Genomic DNA, 14,991 nt, shown 5'->3' with positions numbered 1-14,991 from the left:
CCACCGTGCTGGTCTCTTAAAGGTACATGCTCGCCTGCTCATAGACACACGCATAACAGTGTGGTACGGCAACGGCTCTGCCCAAGACTGCAAGAAACTACAAAGAGTTGTGAACATAGCCCAGTCTATCCTGAAAACCAGCCTCCCTTCCAGTGAATCTCTAGAGTCTTTTCCCGAGGGTGGGGGGCTTTCAAGACTAGGGGCATATATTTTTAAAGGTGAGAGGAGAAACATTTCAGAAGGATATAAGGGGCAACTTGTTTACACAGCTTGTGGTTCATACATCGTATGAACTTCCTGAGGAAGTGGTGGATGTGGGTAGAGTTACAACGTTTAAAAGACATTTGGATAAGTACATGGATAGGAAAGGTTTGGAGGGATATGGACCAGGAGCAGGCAGGTGGGACTAGCTTATGGTCAGCATGGACTGGTTGGACCAAAGGGTCTGTTTCCATGACGTATGACTCTATTCCATCCATAGTGACTGACACCAGCACGCTATCACAGCACTGACGTCCGATCCCAAAAGTCGCTGTTGCAAGCACATCGGAGGCAATTATCAGTAAGGAAAATTAAAGGGAATGCTGATCCTTCTCTTTGCTGTCGTAGGTTTTCGACCAGTTTTGCCTATTACGGGTTGGCGATAGACCTGCAAGGATTTGGCGTTGATATTTACCTCATCCAGCTGATTTTCGGAGCTGTAGACATCCCAGCGAAACTGCTTGCGTTTCTCTTCATGAGCCTGATCGGAAGAAGGTTCACACAGGCCACTTCACTTATCATGGCAGGGAGCTTTAACCTGGTGAACATCTTTGTCCCAAAAGGTAAGGGTTAATAGTCACAGAACTTGGTCAATTTTTACCCCAGTTGAGAAATGTTCCACCCCCAGAGGGATGTTCCACAGGTAAGATGTAAGAACTTACGATTGAAGATGCTATAGCAATGGCATGTTGATGAGTAAAAGGTCATTGGGCAGAGTCTACATGGTTTAGAGAAAGGACAATCACGTTTATCGAACAATTTATTGAAGTTCTTTAATGAAGTAATGTGCATTGTGCATAATGGGGGATCAGTGGATTTATGTTTTTAGTTATTCATTAGTGGGATGTGGGTGTCAACTGGTTGGGCCCGGCATTTCTTTCCCCCTTGAGAAGGTGGTGTTGAGCTGCCTTCTTGAACCGCTGCAGTCCACCTGCTGTAGGTTGACCCACAATGCCCTGAGAGAGGGAATTCCAGGATTTTGACCCGGCGACAGTGAAGGAACGGCTGATATATTTCCAAGTCAGGAGGGTGAGTGGTTCAGAAAGGACTTACAAGGGGGTGGTGTTCCCACGTCTCTGCTGCCTTTATCCCTAGATGCTTATCCTTTGGATAATACCACATTTAAATTGCTGCAAGGTTACTGTTGAGGAGACACATCAAAGGAGATTGGAGAAATTAAAAGCTCATGGCGTCAGGGGTAACAAATTGATGCCGATGAAAGATTTTGGCAGACAGAAATCAGACAGGAGGAAGAAATGAGAGTTGGCATTGACTAATGAGGGGGGTGCCACAAGGACCAGTGTTGGGCTCTCAACTCTTACAATGGGCATAAATAACTCAGATGAATGGACTGGAGATATGGTTGCCAAGTTTACTGATGACACAGTCAAAGGGTGAATATAAAATTGTGAAAAGGACATAAGGATATTGCAAAGAGATCGAAACAGATTAAATGAATGGGAAAATGGAGTATAATGTGGGAAAGCGTGAAACTGCCCTCTGAGAAAAATGACTTCACAAGGAAGCTTTCTGCACCACAGAAAGCATCCTATCCAGATGCATCACAGCTTGGTTGGGGAACTGCTCTGTCCAAGATCACGAGGAACTATAGAAAATTATATGGACACAGCCCAATCCATCATGGAACACCAGCATTCCATCCATTGACTCCTGCTACATTTCCCAATGCCTCGGGAAGGCAGCCAACATCATCAAAGACCCCTCCCACCCCAGTTGTAATCTCTCCCACCCTCTTCCACCAGACAGAAAATACAGAGATTTGAGAACGCGCACCAACACAGGCAAGAACAGTTTCTTCCCCGCCGTTATCAGATTTATGAACAGGCGTTTTGTATATTAGAGTTGAACTTTCTCTGCAACTCCTCTGTATCTGTAACACTACATTTTGCATTCTGTTCTATTACCCCAATATACTTATGTAAGGTATGATTTCATAGAGTCATACAGCATGGAAAAAGACCCTTTGGCCCAACCAGTCCATGCAGACCATAATCCCAAATTAAACTAGTCCCACCTGCCTGCTCCTGGTCCATATCCCTCCGAACCCTTTCCTATTCATGTCCTTATCCAAATGGCTTTTAAATGTTGTAACTCTATCCGCATCCACCATATTCTCTGGAAGTTCATTCCACACACAAACCACCCTCTGTGTAAAACAATTGCCCCTTGTGTCTTTTTAAAATCTTTCTCCCTCTCATCTTAAAGACATACTCTCTAGTTTTGAAATCCTGCACCTTAGGGAAAAGACACCTGCCATTCACCTTATCTATACCCCTCATGATTTTGTAGACCTCTATCAGGTCACCCCTCAACCTACCACTCTCCAGTGAAAGAAGTCCCAGCCAATCCAGCCTCTCCTTATAACTCAATCCCTCTACTCCCGGCAACATCCTGGTAAGTCTCTTCTGAACTCTTTCCAACTTAGTAATATCCTTCCTGTAACAGGGCGACCAGAACTGGGCACAGTACTCCAGAAGAGGCCTCACCAATGCTCTCTGGTTAGCATGCAAAGCAAAACTTTTCACTGTATCTCAGTAGTTGCCAATAATAAATCAAATCAAATATTATCTAATTAGTGAGAGATTGCAGCTCTAAGATTCACAGCGATCTAGTTGTCCTAATGCGTGAACATCAAAAGGCGACATGCAGGTACAGCAAGAATATTAATAGAATGGATTTATGTATTGCGAGGGCAATTGAAGACAAAATAAGGGAGATTATGATTCAGTCAGATTGGCCACTGGTGAGACCACGTCTGGAGTTCTACACACAGTATTGATCTCCTTATTTAAGAAAGAATATAAATGCCTTGGAGGCAGTTCTTACAAGGGTTACTGGGCTAATCCCTGGAATGGGTGGTTTACCTAATGAGAAAAGGTTAGACAGGCTAGGCTGCTGTCCGCTGAGTCTAGAATAGTCAGAGATGACTTGATTAAAGTGTAAGATACAGAGGAGTCCTGACAAGGTGGCTGTGAGGTGGCATGTTACCTTGTCTTGAAGAACCAGCGTTTGGAATAAAATAGTCACCCAATTCTCACAGATTCTCTGGAAATCTCCTACTCGGTGGAAATGGGGCCTTTGAATACTTTGAGGCAGGGGTACTTAAATTCTTGTTTTTCTTTTATTTTGGTGAACCAAATCAACCTGTTCAAGGATGTTATTGCACACCTCTGGAGCAGGTGGGACTTGAGTCCAGACCTCCCAGTCTGCGGTAGAGACACTACTACTGTCCCACAAGAGGGCCCCTCCTTAGATTTTTTTTTTAACCTATTTCGTTGAAACAACCCATTCAGAGATATCGTTCCACACTTCTGGAGCAAGTGGGGTTTGAACCTGGACCTCACAGACTGAAGTAGGGATAGATTAGATTAGATTAGATTACATTACAGTGTGGAAACAGGCCCTTCGGCCCAACAAGTCCACACCACCCCGCCGAAGTGCAACCTACCCATTCCCCTACATTTACCCCTTACCTAACACTACGGGCAGTTTAGCGTGGCCAATTCACCCTGACCTGTACATCCTTGGACACTACCGCTGTAGGGTAGGAGGGCCCCTTCTTTTGTTTTACTTAACCTATTTTTCTAATCAACTTGTTCAGTGGTGTTATTACACACCTCTGGAGCCAGTAAGACTTGAACCCCAGGCTTTATAGTCCAGGGGGTAGGAACCCTACCAACATACCACAAGAGGACGTCCTTCTTAGACTCTTGTTAAGCAAAGGGGTGAAATGAGAACAGGAGTACGAGAAATGTGGAGTAATCAAATCTCAGTGAATGGTGAATCAAAGGCTGAGAGGCAGGTTCACTCCTAACTTATATGTTCTTGTCTACGTAGAAACACTGCAAACTTTTTATTAACCTTATGATCTGGCACTCTCGATAAACCGGGAAAAATTATATACCACAAATACCATGAATATTCTGTCCAGTGATTATAGCTTTTCTAATTTATTTACTTGAATATAAATAATACTTGTTCTTCCATCAAATGGCCACATTGACAGTTGAGTCAACTTTGAGTTAATTTCTCCTCAAGTACCACAATTGGGTTGGGATATCTGGTCGGCATGGATGGGTTGGACCGAAATGTCTGTTTCCGTGCTGTACATCTCTATGGCTCTATCTCTGAGCAGTCTGCTGAGGTGTGAGCGTGAAGGGTCCCTGAATCATAGAATTCCCACAGTGTGGAAGTGGGCCTTTCAGCCCATCGAGCCCATACTGACTCTATCCCTGTAACCCTGCATTTCCCCATGACTAACCCACTTAACCTGCACGGGCCTGGATGTTACAGGGCAATTTAGCATGGCCACCCCGCCCTGACCTGCACGCCTTTGGACTGTGGGAGGAAAATGGAGCATCTGGAGGAAACCCACGCAGACACGGGGAGAAAGTGCAAACTCCACACAGACAGTCGCCCGAGGGTGAGATAGAACCCTGGTCCCGTGAGGCAGCAGTGCGAGCCAGTAAGCCACCATTTTGCCATTAAGTTTTATTTAAGGCAAAGCTGTAGTGATGTGAACTGTTACTAAAGTGATGTGTATACCCCCTGAATTACATTTCTATTACTTAGCGTGTGTTCTTACATTGATTATGTGAACCTCTTGATTACCCGGAATATCCAATCAACTGACGTGTCCCTTTATCCCATAGCTGCCGATTAATGAAACGTTTGCTGTCCTTCTGTTTGTAACCAATTGGTAAATACTCCAGTGGAATTTCTACTTGTGCAGCTCAACACATCACCTCAAAACGTCGACGACTTTCATCCCACAGTTAATTTGTTCAAAATATTAGTCAGTAAACCGTGGGCTGTTCTGTTTTTCCGACAGAGATGCAGTCCTTACGAACATTATTCGCTGCCCTTGGGAAAGGGTGTCTATCCGCAGCCTTCAGCTGTTGCTACCTCTTTTCAGGTGAACTCTACCCTACTGTGGTCAGGTGAGTACACACTCACACACACACACAGACACACATACTCTCTCTCTCACACACACACACAACACACACAGACACACACACACACCACAACACAGCACACACACACACACACATAACACAATACACACACACACAACACAACACACACACACATCACAATATACACACACACACATACACACACACACACACACACACACACACACAAACACAACACACACACATACACACACACACTCACACACACACACAACACAACACACACACACATACACACACACACACACACACACACACCAAAACACAACACACACACACACACAACACATTTTTTTCCTTCAGCTGTTGTGGTTCAGCAAGTTCACCTTCTGCCTTTACTAGAACAGTGAGTTGAGGCTCTGTCGCAAACACAGCCCAAAACAGACCAGCCTTATCTCGGCTAATCCAGCGGTTGAGATCACTTTGATCACCCTGGGTTAATGAACAGTAAAGTATCCCAGCATGCTTGGGTTCTTTTATTTTCTGCTCCCCAATCGCTGGGAAGTGTGCCTCTGAGGTCGTGTTTAGCGCACATTGATTGCCCAACAGTATCAGGCGAATTTATCTGAGGTTTCTTCTCTCTTTGTACAGCAGCTCAGAGGTTGGCGCTGCTGCCTCACGGCACCAGGGACCCTGGGCCCGGTTCCAAACTCCGGTGATGTCCGTGTGGGATTCTGCCAGGTTTCCTCCCACAGTCCTAGGATGTTCAGGCTAGGGTGGATTGGACACACTAAATTGTCCTGTAATAGCCAGGGATGTGTAGGTAAAGTTGGATTGTCAATACTAAATTGTCCCATAGTGCCCAGGGATGTGCAGGTTAGGGTGGATTGGCCGTGCTAAATTGTCCCATAGTAGCCAGGGATGTGCAGGTTAGGGTGGATTGGTCGTGCTAAATTGTCCCATAGTGCCCAGGGATGTGCAGGTTAGGGTGGATTGGCCGTGCTAAATGTCCCATAGTGTCCAGGGATGTGCAGGTTAGGGTGGATTGGCCGTGCTAAATTGTCCCATAGTGCCCAGGGATGTGCAGGTTAGGGTGGATTGGCCGTGCTAAATTGTCCCATAGTGCCCAGGGATGTACACGTTAGGGTGGATTGGCTGTGCTAAACTGTCCCATAGTGTCCTGGGATGTGCAGGTTAGGGTGGAATGGCCGTGTTAAATTGCCTCGTAGTGTCCAGAGACATGCAGATGAGGGTGGATTGGCCATGGGAAACACAGGGTTACAGGGGATAAGGTAGGGTGTAGGTCTGTGTGGGATTCCCTTCAGAATGTTGGTGTACACTCAACGGGCCGAACGGCCTGCTTCCAAATTGTAGGGATTCTATGATTGTACTACCGCTTGGAGCAATGTTCACAAAAACCTGGGGGTCGGCGGATGAAAAAACAACGCAAAACAACGATCCCTCCACAATCTAGATTTGTACATGATCAGTCCTGAGGTACCAGTTGCTGTGGGGTCAGTTTAGCTCATTTGGCTGGCTGGTTGGTTTGTGAAAACCATGTGATGCTAACAGCATGGGTTCAATTCCTGTTGTCAGCTGAGGTTACCGTGAAGGATTCTCCTTCTTGACCTCTTCCCCCTCACCTGAGGTTGTGACCATCAGGTTGAACTCACTACCAGTTGTCTCTGACAAGAGAGCAGTGCTATGCTCTGGTGAACCTGTCTTGACCAGGTGCTGTGGAATCCACCTCCTGGAGGACTTAGTGATCTCAATGAAGAGAGCAGAAAAAAACGATGAAGCATTTGCAACAGACAGTGCAGAATGTTTTTAAGTAATGCATCAGCTATGTTACAGTGAGATAGAATTGCAAAGGGGATACTTAGTAGACTTTCTGTTGATAAGAGCCAGAGGTCACCATTGTTGATAAGAGATTGACCAGATTAAAGAAAGAATTCCCATTAAATAGCAATGTGTCACATCTTTAGGGAAAACTAAAGCAACTCTTGTAGTAAAAACATTATATTGAACTGCAGTCATAGGAGTTATCCAGGCAAACTGTGTAGCATCTAGCAAGGCTCCACATCAGAAAGGTGAATGCAGTTATGGGTAGAAAAAAGATTTTTTTTTTGCCTGTGACACGTCCAGCTTTTCATCAAATAGGTGCCTTAACCTCCACTCATCCTAAATTCTGTGCTCATGTCCTTGTAGTAAGCTTAGCTCTAACTCAGAAAAGACTGCAAGCAAAAAAAGGCAACTTTGGACATGTGCCATGAAGGGTATGACAGTGAAAACAATACGAAGCATTTGCAGAATCATAGAATCCCGACAGGGTGGAAGCAGGCCTTTTGGTCCCTCAAGTCCACACTGACCCTCCGGCGGGCATCCCACCCAATCCTTCTTCCCCTGCATATCCCAAAGCTAATCCACCCAGCCTCAACACGACAGGGCAATTTCCCACGGCCAATCCACCCTGACCTGCTCATCTTTGGACTGCAGGAGGAAACCAGAGCACCCGGAGGAAACCCCACGCAGACGCGGGGAGAATGTGCAAGCTCCACACAGACAGTTGCCCGAGGGTGGGATTGAACCCAGATTCCTGGTGTTGTGAGGCAGCAGCGCTAACCCACTGAGCCACTGGTGGGCATCGTTCCCATCAGAGGCCACATCCTAATGAAGAATGCTGGCGCTATCAAAATGTTGTAATCAAGCTTATAAGCTTTTTTGATACTGAAATGAAAGATACGGTTTAGATTTATGTTAGAGTAAAGAGTGCAAGGTCATTGCGCATTGGTTACATCAGGACGTTGTAGGAAGCTTTGTTAGCTCAGTTGGCTGGATGGTTGGTTAGAGATTCAATTCCTACACCATTTGAGTTACCTTAAAGGACTCTCCTTCTCAACCTCTCCCCTCAACTAAGAGATGGTGACTCTCAGGTTAAGGCACTACCAGTCATCTCTCTCATTCTCTCACTCGTGTGGTTGCTCAGTGGTTAGCACCGCTGCCTCACGGTGCCAGGGATCTGGGTTCGATTCCACCCTCGGGTGACTGTCTCTGTGGAGTGTGCACGTTCTCCCCGTGACTGTGTGGGTTTCCTTCCAAAGTCCAAAGATGTGCAGGTTGGGGTGGATTGGCCGTGCTAAATTGTCCCATAGTGTCCAGGGATGTGCAGGTTGGGGTGGATTGGCCGTGCTAAATTGTCCCATAGTGCCCAGAGATGTGCAGGTTGGGGTGGATTGGCCGTGCTAAATTGCCCCATAGTGTCCAGGGATGTGCAGGTTAGCCATGCTAAATTGTCCCATAGTGTCCATAGATGTGTAGGTTAGGGTGGATTGCCCATGCAACATTTTTTAGATTAGATTAGATTCAATTCGATTCCCTACAATGTGGAAACAGGCCCTTCGACCCATAAGCCCACACCGACCCTCCGATGAGTAACCCACCCAGACCTATTTCCCTCTGACTAATGCATCTAACACTGCAGGCAATTTAGCACATCTTTGGACTGTGGGAGGAAACCAGAGCACCCGGAGGAAACCCACGCAGACACAGGGAGAGTGTGTAAACTCCACACAGACATCCAAGGCTGGAATCGAGCCTGGGACCCTGGTGCTGTGAGGCAACAGTGCTAACCACTGAGCCACCGTGCCACCCCTTGAAACGGGGGCTCGTCCGGGATGATTGTCCGATAGTATTCAGGAATGTGCAGGTTAGGGTGGATTGGCCATGCTAAATAGCCTCTTGGTGTGCAGCTTAAGGTGGGAAATGCAGAGTTGGGGGGTGGGGGGGGATTCTCTTTGGAGGGGTTGGTGTGGCCTGCCTCCACACTGTAGGGTTTATATGATGATTCTAATGAGAGAGTGGGACTGTGGTGACTTTACTTTATATGGGAAGTAGCATGTGATGTAATAGACTATTACAGCCAGAGCCTGCATTTTCATGGGAAGAGGAAAGGAAGTCAGAAAAATTGTAACGAGGTGAAATGTTCCGTAACCATCTCTTCCCTCTCGCTGTTCTCTTGTGTATCCTGCGCAGGCAGACGGGAATGGGGCTCGTGAGCACAATGGCCCGCGTGGGGTCCATGTTAGCACCTATCGTAAGGATGAGCGGCGATTACCTCTCGTTTCTGCCCATGACCATATACGGCGGGATGGCAATAATAGCGGGAATTGCAGCCTTTCTCCTGCCTGAAACACGGAACACCCCTTTACCGGAAACCATCGAAGAAACAGAAAACAGGTTTGTAACGGCGGAAATTCCCACTGACCTGAGAGACGTGTTAAAAACAAAATGGCCGAAAGGATGCCAAGCAATGAGCTCTTTAGTAAGAGTTTGGGTTTGGAATCTAAAATATTTAAATACTTTTAAAATAGTTTATTAGGCTCATGTTTTCAATTTGGGTGTGAAGCATGACTTAAATAGGCAGAAAAGGTGTGCAACCCGTGAAAAGGTGAGAGTTGATCACTGATCCCAAAGGTTGGCATAGAGTGTGCTGTATGTGATTGCCAGAACTCTTCCCTCAGATTTCTTCCACCTTTCCTGGTCAACCTGTCATCTGAGGGTGTCTCTCTGACAAGGGCTGATCCTTGCCTCCAAACATTCATTAATCCTTGCCCTCATGTTTCAAGGTAGTACACAGGGACAGCAGGTAATCAGGAATGGTAATGGAAGGTTGGCCCTTATTTCAAGGGTTTTGGACTTCATTTTTGTTATTCACTCACGGGATGAGGGCATCACCGGCTAGGCTAGCATTTATTGCCCCATCCCTAATATCCCAGAGGGCAGATAAGAGTCAACCATACCACTGTGGGTCTGGAGTCACATGTTGGCCAGACCTGGTAAGAATGCCAGTTTCCATCCATAAAGGACATTAGTGAACCAAGTGGGTTCTTCTCCAAGAATGGATTCATGGTCATCATTAGACTCTTAATTCCAGATTTTTCGTGAATTCAAATTCCCCCATCTGCTGTGGCGGGACTCATACCCAGGACCCCAGAACATTACCTGGGACTCTGGATTACTAGACCAGCGATAATATCGCTAGGCTGTCACCTCCCCCATGAGAATAAAGGATGGCACTGCTGCCACACAGAGCCAGGGTTCGATGCCACCCTCGGACAACTGTCTGTGTGGAGTTTGCAGAATCTTCTCCTGTGTCTGCATGGGGTTTCCTCCGGGTGATCGGGTTTCCCCCCACAGTCCAAAGATGTGCAGGTTAGGGTGGATTGGCTGTGCTAAATTGTCCCAGAGTGCCCAGGGATGTGCAGGTTAGGGTGGATTGGCCGTGCTAAATTGTCCCATAGTGTCCAGGGATGTGCAGGTTAGGGTGGGATTGGCCGTGCTAAATTGTCCCATAGTGCCCAGGGATGTGCAGGTTAGGGTGGATTGGCCGTGCTAAATTGTCCCATAGTGCCCAGGGATGTGCAGGTTAGGGTGGATTGGCCGTGCTAAATTGTCCCATCGTGTCCAGGGATGTGCAGGTTAGGGTGGATTGGCCATGCTAAATTGTCCCATAGTGCCCAGGGATGTGCAGGTTAGGGTGGATTGGCCATGCTAAATTGTCCCATAGTGCCCACGGATGTGCAGGTTAGGGTGGATTGACCGTGCTAAATTGTCCCATAGTGCCCAGGGATGTGCAGGTTAGGGTGGATTGGCCGTGCTAAATTGTCCCATAGTGTTAGGTGGGTTAGCCATGGCAGTTACAGGGATAAAAGTGGGTGTGGGTGGGATGCCATTCAGAGGGTCAATGTGGACTCGATGGGCCGAATGGCCTGCTTTCATACTGGAGGGATTCTCTACTGGGAGAGAGAGCTCCCAGCCACATTGCTGAACAACATTTAATCCAGGAAATACTGACCAGAGCAGGAAGATGCTTAATCTCGCAAGGAATTAAGGGTTACGGGGAGAATATGGGTTAGTGGCGTTGAAATGCCCATCAGCCATGATTGAATGGCGGAGTGGACGCGATGGGCCGAATGGCCTTACTTCCACTCCTATGTCTATGGTCTTAGGGAGATGTGCCAAAAGGCATCAGAAATTCATAGGGTTCCCATCGTCTTCACAATCCAGCCAGCACCTGCTGGGAGGTGTGTGAGATTCTGGGCGAAAACAGGACTTGGTTTAGACCTTGAGAGTGAGGCGAACGTAGGAAAAATAGTCAAGGAACAGGAGAGAATTTGAGCGTTTTTGAATCACTGTTCACGACGTTCTAACTCATTTATTTCCAGAACAATAAAAGATGCTGAAAAGGCCAAGGACTCCAAGAGGGCTGATGTTGCACTCCAGGAAACCTACCTATCATTGATGAAACAGACTGTGTAACCAAACACAACAACAACCAGCTTTCTTCAGTGTCTACGTGACAGATGTAGTGTAGCCGAAGAAAACAGAAGGTGTAATTGATACTCAGCAGAGAGAAAGAGAAACAGCTAAGGCTTGAATTTGGAACATTAACTCTGTTTCCTTCTGCACAGTTGCTGCCAGATCTGCTGCGTTTCTCCAGCACTTTCTGTTTTTACTGCAGATCCTCAGCACCCACTGTATGGTGCTTTTATTGTACTGTGTGGCATGGGTCTGCTTAAGAGTCATCGAGTCATACAGCACAGAAACAGACCCTTTATTCCAACCGGCCCATGCCGACCATAATCTTAAACTAAACTAGTCCCAGCTGCCTGCTTCTGGCCCATATCCCTCCAAACCCTTTCCTATTCATTACCTTATCCAAATGTCTTTTAAATATTGTAACTGTGTCCACACTTCCTGGGGAAGCTCATTCCACATGCGAACCACCCTCTATGTACAAACTTTGCCCCTCATATCTTTTATAAATCGCTCTCCCTCACCTTAAACATGTGCCCCTCTCATCTTGAAATCCCCACCCTATGGGAAAGACGACTACCTTCATAATTTTATAAGGTCGCCTCTCAACATCCTACTCTCCAGGGAAATAAGTCCCAGCCTACCCAGCCTTTCTTTAGAATTCAAACCTTCCAAACCTGGCAACATCCTAGTAAATCCCTTCTGAACCATCGCCAGCTTAATAAACTCCTTCCTAAAGCAGAGCGACCAGAACTGGATACAGTACTGCAGAAGAGGCCTCACCAATGTCCTGTCCAACCTCCACATGACGTCCCAACTCAAAGGATTAAGCAATGAAGGCAAGTGTGCTAAATGCCTTTTCAAACACCCTGCGACGCAAACTTCAAAGGATTATGGACCTGAACCTGCCTCGGTCCTGCTGTTCTACAACACTACCCAGGGCAAAAGTGAGGCCTGCAGATGCTGGAGATCAGAGTTGGGAGTGTGTTGCTGGAAAATCACGGCTGGTCAGGCAGCATCCGAGGAGCAGGGGAATCGACGTTTCAGGCAAAAGTCCTTCATTCCTGATGAGGGACTTTTGCCCGAAACGTCAACACTACCCAAGGCCCTACCATTAATTATGTAAGCCCTATCCTTATTTGTTGTACCAAAATGCAATACCTCGCATTTATCCGGATTGAACTCCATCTTTCGTCCCATTGACCCATTTGATCAAAATCCCTTTGTAATCTTAGAAAACCGTCTTCACTGACTACTATGCCACCAATTTTGGTGCTGTCTGCAAACTTACTAACTACACCTTCTTGTCACAACTCACTCAATGACGCATTGACATACAGTAGCTCTCAGATGCACTAGATCACTAGGGTAGTAGCACAGATTTCTCAAAGCTTAAAAAAAAATCCTCAAACGTCATGCCAAAGATGGTCTCAATCCAGATTTCGTAACTTTTCACTTATTTTCTCTGGAGTGTCAGTGGTTGAGGGGTGACCTTATAGAGGTTTATAAAATCATGAGAGGGCATGGATAGGGTGAATAGACAAGGTCCTTCACCCCAGGGTGGGGGACTCCAGAATTAGAGGGGCATAGGTTTAGGGTGAGAGGGGAAAGATTTAAAAGGGACCTAAGGGGCAACTTTTTCACGCAGACGGTGGTGCATGTATGGAATCAGAGGAAGTGGTGGAGGCTGGTACAATGACAACATTTAAAAGGCATCTGGATGGGGACGTGAATAGGAAGGGTTCAGAGGGATATGGGCCAAATGCTGGCAAACGGGACTAGATTAATGTAGAATATCTAGTTGGAATAGACAAGTTGGACCGAAGGGTCTGTTTCCATGCTATACATCTCTATGACTCTATTGTGCATCTCCAATGATTCCATTGTTAAAATGGCATGTTGGCTCAGTGGTCAGGGTCACCAGGGTCCCAGGTTTGAGTCCAACCTCAGGTGACTGTCTGTGTGGAGTTTGCACATTCCCCCCGTGTCTGTGTGAGTTTCCTCCCACAGTCCAAAAATGTGCAGGTTAGGATGGATTGCCCATAGTGTTGGGTACATTAGACAGAGGGAAATGGGTCTGGGAAGGTTACTCTTCGGAGGGTCGGTGTGGCCTTGTTGGGCTGAAGGGCCTGTTTCCACTTACATTAGGGAATCTAATGTAAATTGAACAGCACTGAACTGGGATCAGCCTTGGGTCTGTGCTAAATAACCTTGGCAGGGAGGCTAGTACACTTGGCCTGAGTGCCTTGGGACTAGGAAGCCATAATGTGCAAAAATATCCTCCTTTTGTGAGGTGAAGATCTATCATTTATTGCCCATGGTCTTGGCAGAGGTGATCTATTCAGCCAACTGGAGACAGACATGCACTGCCTCTTCCAGTCAAAGCCCACTGAATCGAACATTAATTAGATTGTTCGTTGAGGCCTGGCAGTGCCCAACCACTCACCAATGGCTGCTACCAGAATGATGCTCAGGAGAAGTGTTTCTGGCGTGACCAAGTGGGCAAGACTGTCACCAGTCACCACCTCCCCCCTCCACCCTATGTCCGACCTCTCAATCAGGTACTGATCACCAATGATTGAAGGACTCCCTCCCCTCTCCCCAGCCAACAGGCAGCCCACACTGTGCTACCCTGGGCATGGTGACTTCCCCAATGCAACTGGGTAACCAATTGCGGATAAGCTTTGAGCGGGCCCAAATCTAATACTGGCACAGACGGGAAAGGGGTGAAAGTTCGGGTGTGACATTACACCATCTGTTTATGTGCCTTCCCACTTTGAAAGCTCCCACCTCTGGAAGCACAAGATTCCGTCCTGTGTGTCAATGTGACATTGTTAAACAAGAGGGGGGAAATTCTGGATTAGTGGTGCTGGAAGAGCACAGCAGTTCAGGCAGCATCCAACGAGCAGCGAAATCGACGTTGGCTTTTGCCCGAAACGTCGATTTCGCTGCTCGTTGGATGCTGCCTGAACTGCTGTGCTCTTCCAGCACCACTAATCCAGTATTTGCTTTCCAGCATCTGCAGTCATTGTTTTTACCTCAAGAGGGGGGAAATGACAGCCAAGCAATATTATCGCTGGAGGTTAACCCAGATACATGTTCTGGGGACCCAGTTCAAATCCCGCCAGGGCAGACGGTGGAATTTGAATTCAATGTTTTTAGAAAATTAGATTAGTTACAGTGTGGAAACAGGTCCTTCGGCCCAGCAAATCCACACCGGCCCGCTGAAGAGCAACCCACCCAGACCCATTTCCCTACATTTACCCCTTCACCTAACACTACGGGCAATTTAGCATGGCCAATTCACCTGACCTGCACATTTTTGGACTGTGGGAGGAAACCCCACGCAGACATGGGGAGAACGTACAAACTCCACACAGTCCATCGCTTGAGGCAGGAATTGAACCCAGGTCTGTAGCGCTGTGAGGCAGCAGTGCTAACCACTGTGCCACCGTGGCTTTTAAAAGCTGGCATT

The 14,991-nt window shown here is 47.0% G+C and overlaps 1 protein-coding gene across 1 annotated transcript in view; it reads left to right on the top strand.

The window, feature by feature from the left end:
* Positions 1 to 14,383, top strand: part of LOC140457041 (solute carrier family 22 member 6-A-like) — a 40,325-nt gene extending 25,942 nt beyond the window's left edge. Inside the window, exons 7-10 of the mRNA XM_072550965.1 lie at positions 610 to 824; positions 5,114 to 5,222; positions 9,234 to 9,437; positions 11,426 to 14,383. Coding sequence (XP_072407066.1) covers positions 610 to 824; positions 5,114 to 5,222; positions 9,234 to 9,437; positions 11,426 to 11,519 — 622 coding nt within the window. The 3' untranslated portion in view covers positions 11,520 to 14,383. The remainder of the gene's footprint in view (positions 1 to 609; positions 825 to 5,113; positions 5,223 to 9,233; positions 9,438 to 11,425) is intronic.
* Positions 14,384 to 14,991: the final 608 nt, after the last annotated feature.

The sequence above is a fragment of the Chiloscyllium punctatum genome, chromosome 31, assembly GCF_047496795.1.
Source record: "Chiloscyllium punctatum isolate Juve2018m chromosome 31, sChiPun1.3, whole genome shotgun sequence".
Classification (NCBI taxonomy): domain Eukaryota; kingdom Metazoa; phylum Chordata; class Chondrichthyes; order Orectolobiformes; family Hemiscylliidae; genus Chiloscyllium; species Chiloscyllium punctatum.
The sequence above is the reverse complement of the archived record's forward strand: the minus strand, read 5'-3'. Positions and strand labels throughout refer to the sequence as shown.